At 35.5% G+C, this 17,880-nt stretch overlaps 1 protein-coding gene across 1 annotated transcript; it reads right to left on the bottom strand.

Moving 5' to 3' along the window:
- Positions 1-779: 779 nt before the first annotated feature.
- Positions 780-16,610, bottom strand: LOC149778564 (uncharacterized). The gene is made up of 4 exons (XM_089938360.1): positions 16,472-16,610; positions 4,631-4,699; positions 1,388-1,485; positions 780-904 (listed from the first exon to the last, which is right to left on the bottom strand). The coding sequence occupies exons 1-4, from the start codon at positions 16,552-16,554 to the stop codon at positions 780-782; spliced, it is 375 nt and encodes a 124-aa protein (XP_089794486.1). The 5' UTR covers positions 16,555-16,610.
- Positions 16,611-17,880: the final 1,270 nt, after the last annotated feature.

Here is a 17,880-nt window from a genome sequence, read left to right as displayed (position 1 = left end):
ATGTCTTGTTCATTTGCTCCCATACATATACATTCTCTTTCCTTTCAGCCTTTTCCAAAAGGAAGAGTGAATGTACCATAGTTATGTGGATGTTTCATTGTATGTATGTATGTGTGTATGTATGTATGTATGTTTGGCCCCGACAATGGTACTTATTGTTACAATATTTGGATAAAAATTTAATGTGGAAAAGATTTGCAATCTTCATTAATGTAAAATTGAAATATATCAGCTATGCGGTCAGTGTGATTATAGCATGTTTAAGGTGTATAATATTGCTTCGAATGAAAACAAAAACAAACTCGGTTAATACGTCTTAATATATAATGGTAAAAGTTGGAGAGATCATTAAATGAGATAAAGAGAGAGAGAGAGAGAGAGAGACAGAGACAGAGAGAGACAGAGAGAGATTATATGATCCAGAGTATATGAAATCCGGAAATCACGTATTAATCTAGAGACCTACGGTGCTGAAAAGAACGATTCCAGCAAGATAGATGTCAGAAAATCTGACACTTGTGTGTATCGTTTGTCGTAATGCATCTGATTTTTAAACTTCATAATATACATACCGCTACATGGGGATGGTGAAGGCTAAAACAATGCGGTTTAGAGGTACTGGCGGGTATAGCACGTCTGAACACTCACATCTGTACACACGTCGACGGTAGGTGAAATTGCACGGGAAGACATGATTAGTGTGAATACATGGCTACTCTGGTAATATTACAACAATGTAAACATTGGGAAACCTAATATAGTCGATATTAGAATGAAGTTTATAATTTTCGTTTGAACCTACTTGTTGTATACGCTGGATAACTTCCTGTTGAGCCCATTATACATTTGCATTCTTCAGTCGTGACACATGTAACGCCATCTTGGCAATCAGATGAACGTATGGCTGAATATAAAGACAATATAGAGAACAAATGTAGTTTTCATTTCGTTAATCAACATATTGTTATCCTGACTATAATGATAAAGGCCTCAAAGCGATAAAGAGCTTGGTGCTTAGCTTTAATATTTTTAAAAAGTCTTTCTTAATTCAATTGCTTTTTGACCATAGATCATGATTGCTTGCCTGTAATTATAATCTCCTATCAAGCTATCGTCATATAAAGCGCAAAGCAACCACTATTATGTAAGCAATGCCTAAAACGTAATATTTTTAACGTCATTTAAATATATATTCTAAATTGAAATGGAATTAAATGTATGTTCAAAAGTATTAACACATTTGGGAAGTTGAACATATGTATTCTATTTTTGCAGCTGACCATATTTTAGGGAGCAGATGATAGGAATAAATGCCGTATTTGAAATCGTTATGCTCCAAAATATTCTCGTTTGCAACCAGTGATTTTGGAAATTAAACTAGACTTACGGATATTACAGTTCTGGTCGCCATTGTGCTTCCACCCTTGGCAACATGATATGAAGTATAATTCCTTTGCCTTGGTTCGCTTTCCAGTCACTAAACACCTACATACAACAACCGGCTGTTATAAAGTGATATACTTATATTGCTTATATTTTGTAAGTATACAGTTGAAGAAAAATATAAGAATTCTTTGAAAAAAGAATATATAAAATACAAGTCATCAGTAATAAATAAATAAATAAATAAATAAATATATATATATATATATATATATATATATATATATATATATATATATATATAATATATATATATATATATATATATATATATATATATATATATATATGTGTGTATGTTCATGGAAAATGCGCACTTGATAATAGAATTTGGGAGACACTCTTTTATTAAGCGAGTAATACTACACACTTTGCACTATTTTATACAGAAAAAATAGGTACACTTTTATTGCGCTTCATTCGTGCCTTCAATGAATCAGATTATAGTGTTAGTCACATAATCATCCCGTGAATACGATAGTCGAGCATGTTAATTTCTCCTTTGAATACTTTCCCCGATCTTATTAACCTTTGGAATAAAAGCCCTATTATTTCCCGAATCCTACCGGCCAAAAGACAAAACATCGTTTTGTCCGTTAATAAGATATTGACAGAGGTCATTAACACTTGCCTAATTACCGTCCATAAGTATTTGCGCATGAGGTTTATAAATTACTTGAATGAACCTTATCTCAGTTTGATGACGTATCGACTGCTACCAATACCATCCAGCCGTCCTGCCTGTGATCCAATCTGTTCAGAGACCTATGGTTTCCATTATATACCTTTCTAAGCCTCATCAAGACAAGCCATAGAACGTTAGATTAGTTTGGGATCTTTTGAAAGATCTCTCTATTCATCTATCACCACCAGTTTCCCGGCAATACTGGAGACAAGATTAGTGCCTTACGACCTAGTTATGTATCGGCCGAGTTTCATTTCGAAAAACCATCCGTGCAGAACTGTCAACTACACCATATGGATACGACTAGCCATTTTCTCACGGCTTATCCTCTCGAGCGGTAATGATGACAGACACATTTCGTATCTACCTCTGGGTATGCATTATAATGGTGATCACGACCTGACTGACCCACACACTGAGTGTTGAGTGTGGGTGAACCTGAAGATTACATTGATATAGTGTTGCATACCACCTCCCTCTTCCACAAACCTTCACTATTTATCAACCGCTCCCCAACCTCCACGTTTTCGCCGCTCACAACCATCTGGTAAGCTCTAGGTTTTTGTTTTTCAAACAACATTGAACCAATTTAATTCCGAATAACAACTGGGCGATCCAAATTTTTTCTTAACAGCTTCGTATCTCGTTTAAACATGCCCTGCCCATCGCCCTTTAGATTCCTGGCTCAAGTACCGTAGAATATGGCAAAGTTTACACTTTTACAACAAGAAATCAGTTACATTACGAAAGAGCGGATAATGGATATTGTCTGTGATTCACTATCTCCAGGTTGTTGTTTTTATCCACGCTTACTTTAGTTATAAACCACAGAGGAAAGAATAGACCAATCATATACCTCACTCATCTAAATCGATTCATAATTAAACAAAAATTTAAAATACAGGCCTCCTTTTCATCCGTCCGTACGAATTTGCTATGAATATCGATCTGACGCATGCATAGTTTCACGTTCCAATCCTTATATTCTGTTCTCGTGCGGAGAAACTTGTTATCTTGTTCGGGCTCTCACTACTTTATTCTTAAACATAAGTTGAAACATTTCAACTTCTACGTCTCCCTGTTACGGACGACACCATTTACTTCCACGGCCGCATATTCCGACTATATCCTCCAGAAACATACAGCAACTTCTGATCTGGTCGAGGAAAATAACCATCTCATATCACTTTTATATCAACTAGGCTTTTTGATCAATTGGAAAACCAACAGTTTATCCACCTCGGTGTTGAATGTATTTCCCACTTGAGCCTGACAAGTCGTCCACTCCCTCAGGTAGTCAGAATTGTCGCACTTGCAGAGTTCATTAAATAGATGAAACGGATAACAGCATGGGGTTTACCGCAAGTTGTCGGATTATTATATGCCTCCTAAGGCGTCCATACATGCATCCGCTGCAAAAGTCCTTACTCTATCAATGGCACGTTTCAATCAGGTTCGATTTTAAGGTCAGCGTAACGAGCAAGATTGTATAATTTCGGGACGAGCGGTGCAACCATGGTTGGCTTACGGCAGGAATACATCTTGAACAGTCGCCAACAGTTGTACCAGTAAACAATACGCAAGCATCTCTTGGAGATGAAAACTAAGTTTTTAAATTTTCAGGTGACCTTTCTCAGAACAAGGTCGGACAGATCAGTCAGACAGCTCAGTGATAATGACGTAGTCTGGATGCTGAACATTCTCTCCTCTTAGAACCCATTCTCATAACAGTAAAACATTAGAGGGGCTTTTCTGATTTCATAGTTATATTTGTTCCTCCATTAATACTTTATTATCACATTACTTTAAAAACTTCCCATAGTCTACGCAATCAGAGCATCCCGTTACACGATGCGCTGCTCAGATTACAGCTAATGCCACATGTAGGCGTCAATTTCAAGTAATAGAGTTATTGATCTTTGCCTTTATAGAGCGAAAATAAGAATTTTTAGATTTGGGAGGTAGTAGTGCTTACATTCCTAACGTCAATTCGATCAGGTAATTAATCTAGGAGAAACATGCTATACGGTAAAATGTGCTGTCTGAATTTTGTGTCAGAGAAGAAATTTATTCGACACTGTGTAATTATCTGCTTACTTATTGTTTTACGTTTGTGTTTTTGGATAAAATTGGTCCATTTAGATTTATCTTTATTTATTCCGATTCGCTAAAATATATTTTCAAGAAAAAAAATCGTTTCCAGTTATAAAAATCGCACTTGCTGTTTTGAATGAAAATGTTTTATGTTCATGTCCGTGTCTGTTAATTATGTTCCTGAAAGTAGCAAAATAAACTACAAAAACTAAATTGTTTGATTTAAATATTTCCGATACTTAATAAGAAATAAAGGATCACTTGAAGTCATGTGGCTTAAGCTTGCGATTTTAGAATCTATAGTTTTTTACGTGATTAATATTTTCACTATTTCTCTGAAATCAAGCATACGTGGTGCCACATTAATACTTCTTCAGATAAATAGGTCCGAACACATCCAGCACTTACCAATCCGAAACACGACTGGCACAGTAATTTTCCAATGAGTAGACAACGGACTTTGTTGAACAGACATTTCTGAAACAAGCAATTATAATCAGTGAGGAAACATTGTAGCATAGGCAATACATTGTAGACTAAGGGAAACCTTTGTCTAAAAGGTAGCAAGACATAGCGTGTATTGAAATTAACAAGGAAAAAAATTCTAATATTGTAACATGTTGGATCTCTCTGACCTCTGAGGGTCAGCAGATTATTGGAAGGTTTCACTTCGCAGATTATTGGAAGGTTTCACTTATGTAAGGTTATAGAGTCTATCGGAAAAAGTAATATTAAAAATGTCCATAGATTTAGAGCCCATTTTGTCTGACCAATGCATTGACCAACTATCCATTATTAGTACACATACCATATAACACCCTTACAATTAATAGACCGCAGTTCAGTTTCATAGACAAACAATCATAGGAACTTTTCAACATGAGGAAGGGCAAGGAGGTAAAAGAAGATTTTTCACAATCGAATTTAAATCCCTTATAAACAAAGGAAATCGTTTATACCCTCTTGAACGTTCCTACCACCCCTTTTGAAAACAAAACTAGCGTAATCATGAATCCATATATCATCACAGGCGTCACAGGTCTTGCAAATAGCTCACTTGAAGTGTCGTCTGTCCGTGGGGTTGTGGCTTGCTATACTGTGGATGTGCATGCCTATGCGCAAAAGACAGTCCCTATTGCAGTTGTTGCAGACGTTCTGGGAAGTCTGATTTGCTGAGGTTGCTGCCACGATTTCCTTTCTCTCACGTTTCTCTGCCACCAGTTAGCCTCTATTCACAGCGACTGCTATGCCCTTGAGGACCGTCTGACTCCAGGTGCCTTCAACCTCGGCCTGCACTTCCTATCCGTTGGGTGAAATGTCACATGCCTTCATGTTCCTCTTGCACATATCCGTGAAACGGAGTGAGGGGAGGCCGAATCTCTGGTGCCTTTGGCCAGCTGTCAGTATAGGATGTCCTTTGGCAGTCTCACATCCTCAATGCGTCGGACGTGACTCAGCCATCGAATGAGGTGTTTTTTCAGCAAGGAGTATATGCTGTAGAAAATTGCAAGCTTCAGCATCTCGCTGTGTGGGACGCGGCTTTAACAGCTGATCTTCATGATGCGTTTTAGGAAGTTTCCTCATGTAGTTTATCCAGGACTCCCTTCCATATGGAAGGGTGCTGAAAAGGCAGTTCTGGTAGACTGGGATCTTGGTATGCCTGTCAACGCGTTGTCTTTTTTTATCCGCACACACTTCGTTAGACTTGTCTTGATGGTGTTTGCCTTTCCAAGCTGTCTGTCCAGCTACAAATCGAACCAGAGAGTGTTGCTGATGGTTGACAACAGGTAAGTAAAGTTGTTGACCGCTTCCAGGGTGACACCGTCGATTTTGATGGAAGGGACAATGGTGGCATCTTGCACGCTGACGTTTGTCTTTTCCAGGATGATACTGAGCCCGAACTGCTTGCAGGCATCAGCCAAACGGTCCACCAGTCTCTAGAGGGCATCCTCTGTGTGGTTACAAGAGCCGCGTCATCCGCAAGCATCTCCTTGATGAGCACCGATCTCACTTTGGTCTTCGAGTGCAGTCGTGTTAGGTTGAAGAGCCTCCCATCGGACCTGGTTTGCAGATATACGCCACCAGTGGACGTGTCGAAGGCGTAGGACAGGTGCAGGATAAGCAGATCAAGAAAAGGGCCAGCACCAGCACGTAGCCCTGAGACACGCCGCTGTTGATGGGAAGGAGTCTGAGGAGCATCCATCATGCATGACTGTTCCATTCATATCGGCATGGAAAGTGATTATTATTCCGCGGCTTTTGGGGGTAGGGGCAGCCGGCTTTACTGAGAAGTTCAAAAAGACCCTTCCTGCTGACCAGGTCGAAAGCCGTGGTGAGGTCGATGAACATAATGTTGACTGGTTGTCTATGCTATCTGCTCTTATCTTGTAGTTGTCGGAGGGAGATGATTATGTCTGTTGTTGACATGCCTGCATATATTTTCCCAACGATGCTCAGGATCGAGATCCCTTTGTAATGTGTACAGTCACTCCGATCACCATTCTTTTTATAAAGCGTCGAAATGGTGGAGTCGGGAATGTCTTAGGGGACTGCTCCTTCCTCCCAGTAGAGGCAGAATAGCACATTCACCGGTTAAAGCAATGTTGGTTTCCCACGTTTGATAGCTTCAGGCGGGATGCTGTCGCTATCTGGTTCTTATTCGTCTTGGAAGGAGTCAATTGCTTTGCTGAGCTCCTCTAAGGTGGACACTTTATCGAGCTACTCCATGGTGGGCCAATTTGTATGCTGCTACGGGCCGTATCGGTAACTGAGAAGGTGTTTGCAAAGCACAGATCATGGTAGTTGCACAGCTGCAGCAATCTCTGACCATTTTCGTTGGCATTTCCAGTGCAATCATGTCCGCGACAGGTAGGCTATGAATCGTGCTCCGCACCTACTCTGGGCTTAAATTAGGAATAGTAGCTCGTCTTTGGGTCATCCTTGGATCTTTTGGTTCAGCTGTCGAATGCACTGATCCTTTGTGTCTTCTGAAGACGAGAGGATGGGGGTATATACAATGAGAATGTTCAGAGGACCTGCTGAAGTGGCAAGGCGGAATGATAAGAGACGCTCAACCGAGGTATTTCTGATAGCGACGCCTACTCCGTGCTAGGAGTTCTCTACGGGTTCCCGACCCTTTCCGAACAAGGTGTAGTTTCCTCTCTGAAGGAGATACTGGAGGAGAGCCTGGTTTGCTGGAGGGCAGCCATGCTGACATTTAGTCTGGTGAGCTGTCTCTCGGTGATGGCCATCTTACTGGTGCCATCCACCTCCCTAAGGAAGTCAGAGATGCCTATGCACATGGTGCTCACGAATCGAGGACCTGGGGTGATATTTGTTGGTGTCTTGTTTATTTTGTTTGGTGAGGAATTTCCGTCTGCTTGTCATGCAAAGCAACACACTGAGCTCCAGACACCCACTGGAGCAGGAAGACGTTGTCGGGTCAAAATAAACTAGTAATGTAACAAATAATTAATTTCCCAATGTTGGAAATAAAATTTTGAAACGACCTAACAGTTTTGGGAATTAAGCCGAACATAATCCAAAAAGTTATATCGCAATTCCAAAGGTATTGCATGTTCCGAACTGTTAATTCCAATCTTGATTGTGCTGATGTACGAACAGTCTTGAATGCGCCGATATACCAATAGCCTTTCTATTGAACAATGATATATTCCAGAATGTCCCTTAATGAATTATAAATAACCCCAAACGTGTGTTTCGTCAATGAGCACTTTGTAATTCCAATTAATAATTTAAATAAATAATTCCTCTCAAAATATAACTGAAAACAACTTAAATTCATTCTACAAAAACTGAGGATAAAATATGCATGGATCTGTTTTGTTGATCACAATCTTTATATAAAAACCTTGGAGCTCAACGCGATGACGAGAATGTGTGTAAATTTCCCTTCAAATATAATGAAAGATGGCACTACTGCACACCAATTGCAGTATGGTAAATACAGTTAAGTTTTTAAAAGCAAACACCAGCCTGTATCCAAGATGCAGATTAGGACGGCTTCTAGCAGACTGAACATTACTTCCTAGCGGATTTGGATAATAAATTTCTAGAACAGCAGAACGTCAAAGTTTGGGTTAAACAGAGATATCAGTGGCTCTTCTTATTAGGAAATTTGTACAAAGAAACATACAAAGAAAAAAGGACACCAATGAAAAAACGAATGCTCTATATAGTTTTCAGAAATATCACACCAGTCATTTGGTCAAGATTGCAGCATATAATAAGATAGATGGAAAATTAGTCTAGATAGTAACTGTGTAATGGCATACGTTTTGGTACGTTTACATTAATGTATGATAATCATGGACCAGAAAGTTGCATTAGCTCAACGTCTCGAGGAATATATACTCTTCTATCGTTGTAGCTGACTTTCATAGAGAGATAACACCTAAATGAGAACAGAATATATTCATTAAACAGACTGAAATAGAGAAATGCAATTGCTAGTGAAAATCAGATATGATCGGTTATGTGCCACTGTACATGGCAACTATATTGATCCGTCTAGTCCAGATGTTTTCAAGTCTACATTTTAGCCAAGTGTCCGATTATAACAAGATTTGATAACACTATCCTATGCTGAACAATCGCCTAACGCAATATATAGCTAACCCATTTATGACGATGTGAAAAGGAAGGATTGTGCCGGAAAAACAAAGGATAGATATCCAAACATATGTTTTGCAAGACTGAGATCTCAGATGCTATACAAATGTTCCTGAAATTGATGATGCTGAAATAGTTATTTGCAATTACGTAATTAACTACGTATTTTGCATGAAAGTACCAAGTGCTGATCTACAGGTATAAATGTATACACCATCTAAAATATATGGGTCATACTCACATAAATCGGACGCAACAAAACATAATTATCAACGAACAAACAAAAGCATAATTAAAATGATAGCTAGTTCACAGGAGTAGAGGTCAAATATTGGTACACGGAGGAAGTCACCATGTATGATGATCCAACAGGAGATTCAAATGTTTCATAACAAGAGCAGAAAACAAACGATGTTTTTATATTTAGTTCAGTTGATGTATTTATGAGAAGCAGACATGCTTTGTTGGTTAACAGGAAGAGCAGACAGAGTCTGAGCGAGTTTCCAAAGGCAAATAATAATTGTGTCTAAACCTTTTTACCCTTCTGTATGTACGGAAACATTATTGTACAAAGATATCGGCAAGATAAACCTATTGAAAACGGGGAGCAAAGTTCATGACTGATAGTGATAGTAGGGGCTCGCAGCCTCCACCAATATATGCCACCACATGCCTACAATTTATATAAACCCATTCTCTCCAAGAAAATCAGAGCAAATAAAATAATAATGAACTTGTTAAAGAAAATGGGTATAGAAAACAAGTCAGCAAGAACAACAATTTACTTGTTATTAATATAGACCAATGTCTTATTTATTGTTCATACGAGTACAAAAGGACATTGTAAAATATATTTTAGACGCTATAACGTAATGATATATGCACTTGGTAATGCAACCTTTTCCTATGAGATGGATACTAAGGGGTGGAGGGTCATGCAATGTTGAAACTTGTCATATTCTACATGTACTCTCGTGCAAGAAAAATGGAACGGCAAGGAAGTCGCTTACAACATTGATAGCTTTGTGTCATGCGCATTTCTATATTCAATTTAAAAATTAAAATAATATCCCAGATTAAACAGGAATTTCTAAATTGTGGACATATAAAGATATAATGGACTTAATGTATGATCACATCGAAACTAAAAAGATTACAAAAAGGTTCGTAGCGGAAACGTATGGTATATCATGTAAAGAAGGTGAACCCCTTGTGGTTACGTGGACGTTTAGACTTCTATCAGCACCGAACACAAATAAACACTACTAAAACTGTGTATGAGGATAAAACTTTGTAAGAGTAAACCAGTAAACGATATAAAGGATTCAAGTCGTGCAGAAAACACCACATCGCCTCTTTGTGAACTGTAAATTTAATGCAAATGAATTAAATTAATTGCTTGTTGCGTCTGAGATAAAGAATGATAGACCAGAATGAATCAATGCCAGAACTCTATCTTAAAACACCTTGGTCAATTTATGATGCTAAAAGACAGCGATGTTTATTATTCATATATAATGTTCATACCCTTTGTGCGAGGTGAAAAATTTCAACAAAAGAGTATTAGAACATATTCTGTCGTTTTTTTTTTGTTTGTTTGTTTTATTAAGGTGTCTAATAAGCATTTACCAGGTATAGTTTGCAAAGACACTTGAGAAAATTTACAATTCCAATAATTTTACTTTAACTCTATCCAGTGGTGAAACAAAAAATTTTTTAAAAATATTTTCTGCTTTTTTCTAAGGCAGTGGAACAATTATTGCAATCAAGAAACATGTTTCCTTTACAATCTGTTTGCAGTTTTGTATAACACATTTGTCAAATATTTAACGACATACATTTAGAAAGTAAAGTTATCACCTTTTATAGTGCTGAAATTTAAAGGTTTGAAAATCGTGTCGTGTCTTTGTATTGATAAGCAGATTGAGGGAATCAAACATTTGCTTCAATTATTAGTTCAACGGATGCATTTGAAATTTCGGAAAGAAATATCAACGCTACAAATAGGAAGATGATTACAGTGATGGAAGATATTACAAGGCAGATATTGTCAATAGTTCCTGTTGAGAAGACAAAAACACTTGTTGTTTAGACCTTTCGTATATATATAGAACAGTGTACTTAAGAATATATAAGCGACTTGATTCAGTTGTAGTCTATTTCCGTCACCTTAGATAGTATATTCAATTGATACAAATATAGAAAATATTCGTGAGATAAAGTAACAATGAAATAAACCTCTTTCAATGTTTGTGTTGCTGTCTACAATCCCAAAACCTTTATAGATATACAACACAATGTAAATCCTATTATATGCATTGTAAGCTGGTAAAGATCAACATAGTATGTATTGTCATGATCAAAAGAAAAATAATTTTACTCATCCAACGGAAGTTCCTTTTGCACGTTCTGAAACCCACTCGCTGCGATTTGTGTCATCCTCCTCGTCCCGTTTCGTGTGTTTTGTTAAAGACAAGATACTTCAGCCACCATGGTCTTTGTTTTTCAGAGTGTGTATTATTTTGCTAAAATGTTATTTGTTTGCAAGGATGTATTTATTTGTTTGTTTTATACAAAGTACGTATATTTGCTTTTCTATAACAATGATTTTAGTGAACCTCGGTTATCTCCTTCTACAAAATAATATTTGTAATATATATATAAAGTATTCAAGTCGTGCAGAAAGCACCACATCGCCTCTTTCTGAACAATAAATGTAATGACAATGATTTGAAGCGCTTGTGGCCTCTGAGATAAAGAATGATAGACCAGAATGAATCAAGGCCAGAACCCTGCCTCAGAAATACTAGGCAAACGGTCGATTTCTGATTCTAAAATACGGCGTTGTTTATTATTCATATATAATGTTCATACCCTTTGTGCGAGATGAAAATTGAATGTTTCAGAGATATTGCAAACGTTATTCGTTCAGCAAAAATGTATTGGAACATATTCTGTCCATTTTTTATTTTATTAAGGTGTCTAATAAGGATCTACCAGGTATATTTTGCTAAAGTCATTTGAGAAATTTACAATTCCAATAATTTTACTTTAACTCACACCTATAATAAAAATAAACAAATAATGTTCTGCTTTTTCTAATACAGTGGAACAATTATTGTTATCAAGAAAGGCGTGTCCTTTACAAACGTATTGAAAATATAAAAAATACAGTTTTGTATAATACATTTATCAAATATTTATAGTGAAGATGGCATATTTTAAAGACTGAAATTTAAAGGTTTAAAACCGTGTCGTGATGAAAATATTAAATTAACGGATGCATTTGAATATGCGGATAAAAAAAACAAAAAAAAACATCAGCTCTATAAATAGGAAATTGATTAAGGTGATGGTGGATATTACCAAGCAGAAACTATTTTGAAAAGACAGAAACACTCATTGTTTTGACCATTCGTGTATATAATACAATGAACTTGAGATAATAAAAGCGACCTGACTCAGTTGTAATCTACTTCCGTCAACTTAGTTGCTATTGTTGATTGATACAATTATAAAACATATTCAATAAATAGAGTAACAGTGAGATAAAAAAATTCCTCGTGTGCATTGATATCAACTATCACAAAACCTTCATAGATATAAAAAAATGAAAATTCTAATATATACGGTATGAAACTGATTAAGATCGACATAGTATGTATTGTCATGATTAAAAGAAAAATCATTTTACTCATCCAGCGGATGTTCTTTTTCCACGTTGTTAAAGTACTACGCTGTTGTTGCTATTACACAATGTTTTCCTCTGTTTCATATAATGGATTAAATTTGGAATTCACTAGATACGATTTGTGTCATCATCCTTACCCCGTTTCATGTGCGTGCATTATGAAAAAGAAAAGACTTCAGCCACCATGGTTTCTGTTTCTGAGGATGTGTATTATTTTGATAAAATGTTATTTGTTTGGATAATGTATTTATTTTTTGTTTGGTACAAAGTGCGTTTATTGCATTTATATAACAATGATTTTAGCGAACCTCACCTATCTCCTTCTCCTACACCATAATCTTTGTATATATATATATATATATATATATATATATATATATATATATATATATATATATATACATACATACATATATATATATATATATATATATATATATATATATATATATATATATATATATATATATATATATATACATACATACATACATATATATATATATATATATATATATATATATATATATATATATATATATATATATATATATATATATATATATATATATATATATATATACATACATACATATATATATATATATATATATATATATATATATATATATATATATATATATATATATATATATATATTGTTTACGAAAGTGTGTTAGTGACCATTTTGAAATTCTTTAACACCTTTCATTGGTTTCATTGATTTGTTTTGAATTTATGTGTACCGATTGTGAAAATAAGTCTGAAATTAGATGCGACATAAATCATCTCTTTGTCTTAATCTTCTACCAATATTAAAGTTATTCTCATTGTCAGTTTGTGTGATTCCATCAAATATAATGCCTGCATGAAAAAAATCCCAACATATACCCTAACCCTTCTATTTGTACCTGTGATGGTATGTTGGATTAAGAAATATAAGTTCCCTTCTTCCCACTGTGTATGCAGCGGTATATAGGATAGTAAGTATAGCATTTAAACTATACCCATACCTTTATATGTTTCGTGTTGCAAATGATAGGAAATATCAGTATATGCAATAGCTCGTTTACATTTTAAGTGTCCCACCAATAATTAATTCCTATTTTCCAAGAAACGTCCCATATAAAAATATTACTCCTGTGCCTACAGTGTATCCATACAGATCCTAATGCTAATCTATGAAGGTTTCTAAAATTAACTTCCCCTATCCTCATGAGCACAAAAATGAAAACGACAGTATAATGTTAAATTGCGCTTGTTTCGATTCCGATATTTCATCCCCAAAGCGACCAATATAATGACTATGGTGGACCATTTCCATTATCATAATCATATCGATGAACACATAACCCTACTCTCCCTTGTCTTGTCCTCAAAACCAATACAAAATTAAATCCTAATGAGATGTGGTGGAGTGTCTAGGCAGAGGGACATGCCATGGCAAATATTAGTGAAATATCTATAGTTATTGTTCCATGCCCAAAAAGTACATAGATGAATATACTTTCATAGTTCTGTAGCGTGCACTGGAATTCTGACACCCTTGTGCACAGATTCAGACGATTCACAAAACTTTTCCAAGGGTTCAAGTCTTTGTCTTGAACAATGTAAGAGTAATTTCTCAACAAACAAAGCCCATTTACTAGCTATTAACTTTGTATATAATATATAAAGAAGAAATGTCCATTACCCACCCAGGCTCCATTCCCAAAAATGGATACAGCGTTTTGCACATTTTCACAATATTCCCAATGGAATGCCGATTTTATTCGTTACATTACGGGAGCACGCAAGTCCAATTTTCATAATCACATAATCACCTCTCTTTCTTCCAACAAACAGCGAGGATAAATCTCCAAATGTAGAGAAAACGTATGCGATATTTAGAGAAACCATGGCCGAGAACGTTTCCTATAGCAAACTTTGTCGATGAACATCGGTCGCCATCAGCATTAAACACACCAGGAAAGTTAATCAAAGACATTTTAACGCATGATATTCTGATGCTGTAGTGGACAAACTGGTCTATAGCATTCGTTCTCACACTTCTTTTGATTGCATTGACATTCTTGGAATGAAATGAAAGATGGTGGATCCGAATACACAATGAAGGTGAATGTCCTTGTCAAGAAGATAAAAAGAAAGAAACGTAGATCATTCCACAAGGTATACTTGGATCTAGAACAAAACTGTAATTTCAAGACAAATGTTAGACTTATTTCAAGGTATGTATAATCAAGGCGTTTGTCTAAGATACCATATACTGGGATAGTCGGTAAATGCACGTTTTGATAAATTATATCCATAGAGGCGTGGTATTATTGTGTCGCACTGACAAAGCAGCAGTCGAACTTAGGAAATACATTTATAATATACAAACATCTGAATGAGGAGCAATTCTATATTTCCCACCCATCCCCTTCAGACATGAACTAGCTATACAATTAACGCCACACTTTTCTTATAGCCCGCCTTCTTTCCCGAAGCCATGCGTTCATCCACTTGAATTTATCAAAAGTATTTAAAAAGCAAGCGATACACTGAATACTTTCTCCCATTTTCTCATGTAATAATTAAATTAATCAATCTGAAATGAGAAAAATTATTTTTGTTTTAGATTATCATAAACAGAACAATGACGAATTAGTAAAATTTGAATTTCTCTAATTATTATTTCCATCAGCCAATTGGAACAAACATGTGGCTCTAGAATACTTGTTATAATGCTCACTATACGGGTAGTAAGAGTCAGTAATCAAATATTTTCATGGATATAACAGCAAGCATTAATAAAATCCATAAGTAGGTTATAATTTACCTTTCTAACTCGAAATTATTATTGCAACAAACACCGTAGACACTAAACATGCAGTTGTGTGCATATTTCACACGACGAATAAGCTAAGAATGCAAATTAATATTCAGGTGAATCCCATTTAAACTATTGACTACAGACAATTGAGAAATATAAAGCTAATGAGATTAAATTGATTAATACATTCTGACAAAAATATGTCATAAGATTCCAGAAATATTACGGCAAATTATCATGTAAATATTGTACAACTTATAAAGACGTGAACTAAATTGTATAAGGTAATATACACTTCAGAAGGGACTTGTAGCCGGATGAAGCGACATACCTTCCTCTTAATGCAGGGAGAATTTAAGCGTCGGAATAATAGTATCAATTAATTATTGCATCCGCCTCCATATGTCAACTTCATCAACGCCTCTTGCAACCTTTGGAATGTATTTTTTAAACGTCTGCTCCTTCAAGTGTATATTTACGTCACATGCGTCCTGTTATGATGTTCATGTTGAAAAGTTCTTGTAACGTCTAAAGTAGAATGGTTTATATCAATATCTGATGTTGTATTATGTAAAGATGATATATTTTTGCATTTATCTTTGCTTTGTCTGCCTTTCATATTTTATCTCGGTCTAAGTATGTTTAAGCCAAATTATTGACAACAAAATGCTCTCTCGATTTAAATATTTTCAGCTATTTACCTCCGGTAAAGCAACTAAATCAAATCATTATTATAAGAACAACATAAACAATTAATAACAATTAATGATAATAATAATAATAATAATAATAATAATAAAAATAATAATAATAATAATAATAATAATAATAATAATAATAATAATAATAATAATTACAATAACCCGATTAATTGGAGCACCAGTTATATACCTCACAGACTTGCAAAACTGTGGGTAGACGCTAGAAATAATATTAAAACCAGATTTGCAACTGAAAGGGTCTTCATATTATTATAATTATTATTGATGATGATGATGAAAATGATGATGATGATGATAATGATGATGATGATATGATGATGATGACGATGAGAAACCTCTGAGTTGCCCGACGATTCATTTGCGAACACAGATAAATTAATTTTACTTACCCTCTCCAGTCTGCATTCATTACAGAGAGTCGTAATAATGCCACAAAAGAGACAGAAAGAAAATGCATAACACCTGACATCATCCCCGTTAAACATCAATAAATGGTTACGAAATTTTGTGTTCTCTGCTAATGTAAAGCTGTTCTTCAATAACCATGCGGAAAGGCAGAAACATAAACTATCTATTCACTTGCTATCTTTTTGGTGGTGAGATTTGTCAAAAGGAAGTTATTTGCTTATTTCCATTTATGATTAATAATGATGTAATTGTCTGGTACCGTAGATTACAAATGTAATTTAGACTAACATTTTGTTCTTGAGTCTTTGTAAGTTACAGACACACGTGTTAGTAGTAGGATGTTGTTGTTGTTGTTGTTGTGAGGTTTAACGCCATGTTTCAGCACACGATAGGCTATATATGGCGGCCAGTATTAATGGTGGAAGAAGAACCCGCGAAAACTCCGGAAAGAACCACCGACCTACGAGAATCAGGAGGAATAATGTAATGCAAAGCAAAGTAGTACATTGATTACCGTCTATATTCATTTTAGCACATATATAATTACAAAGAGCGCAGACAAGGGATGGTTGTTGCATAATGTGAATGCAATCATGGTCATTTGTGAGAACGGAATTTGATCCAAGATATTAGCAGCTTGTTGTGCGTTCTCCTCTCCTCTCGCAGCGGTCTTTTATCGTCGTTGCTGAACTAAAAAACGATTAAAGTTTTCGCAAGAAAATTTGTGAACGTATTTGACTATGTTGTTCTGCTATTCACAAAATTCTTCATTTTCAATATTTAGACATGCATAAAAAACATTTCGGGTTCTCTCTAATAATCGTCGGTAAACGTATAAGACATTGTCCAGATTTACATTTATACCTTTCATGTCTTCCCAGTGTCATCTTTGTAAGGTTTCTTTCTTTTATTAGTGTGACAGTAGCCTTTTAGAGATTTAATTTGCTGATCACGGTCAAATCGTTTTCCCTCCCCATAGAAGTTGTCTTCACATCACACATGCATACGCAGCAAGCCCGCGATAATCCACAAAATAGATTTACTAATACTCGCTCATGCCAGAGAATATTCATTCTGGGTAGTAGATTTTAAGCTAGATCAGTAACAAGCAAAATTAATATTATCATGCTACTGTAAATCACTCAGTTTTGAATCCATACAAAATGTGATTATGGTTTTGAATCCTGAAGCAATACAAGTGAAATGTTTAGTACGCTGGAAACAACAACTAGATTTGTACTGTCTGTCAACAATTACCTGTTTAGGGTCTGTCACGCCTTGGTTCTGTATACCTGCTTGATGTCGTCGGTGGTTTTCAATTCCCATAAACATAGTCTCAAACTCTGCAGTTTTGATAGCTATGGAGAAAACATTACTAATTGCACTGAGA

This window comes from Sinohyriopsis cumingii, chromosome 17 (assembly GCF_028554795.1).
Source record: "Sinohyriopsis cumingii isolate HCF-2022 chromosome 17, ASM2855479v2, whole genome shotgun sequence".
NCBI classification, from domain to species: Eukaryota; Metazoa; Mollusca; class Bivalvia; order Unionida; family Unionidae; genus Sinohyriopsis; species Sinohyriopsis cumingii.
This window is presented reverse-complemented; position numbering and strand designations above follow the sequence as displayed.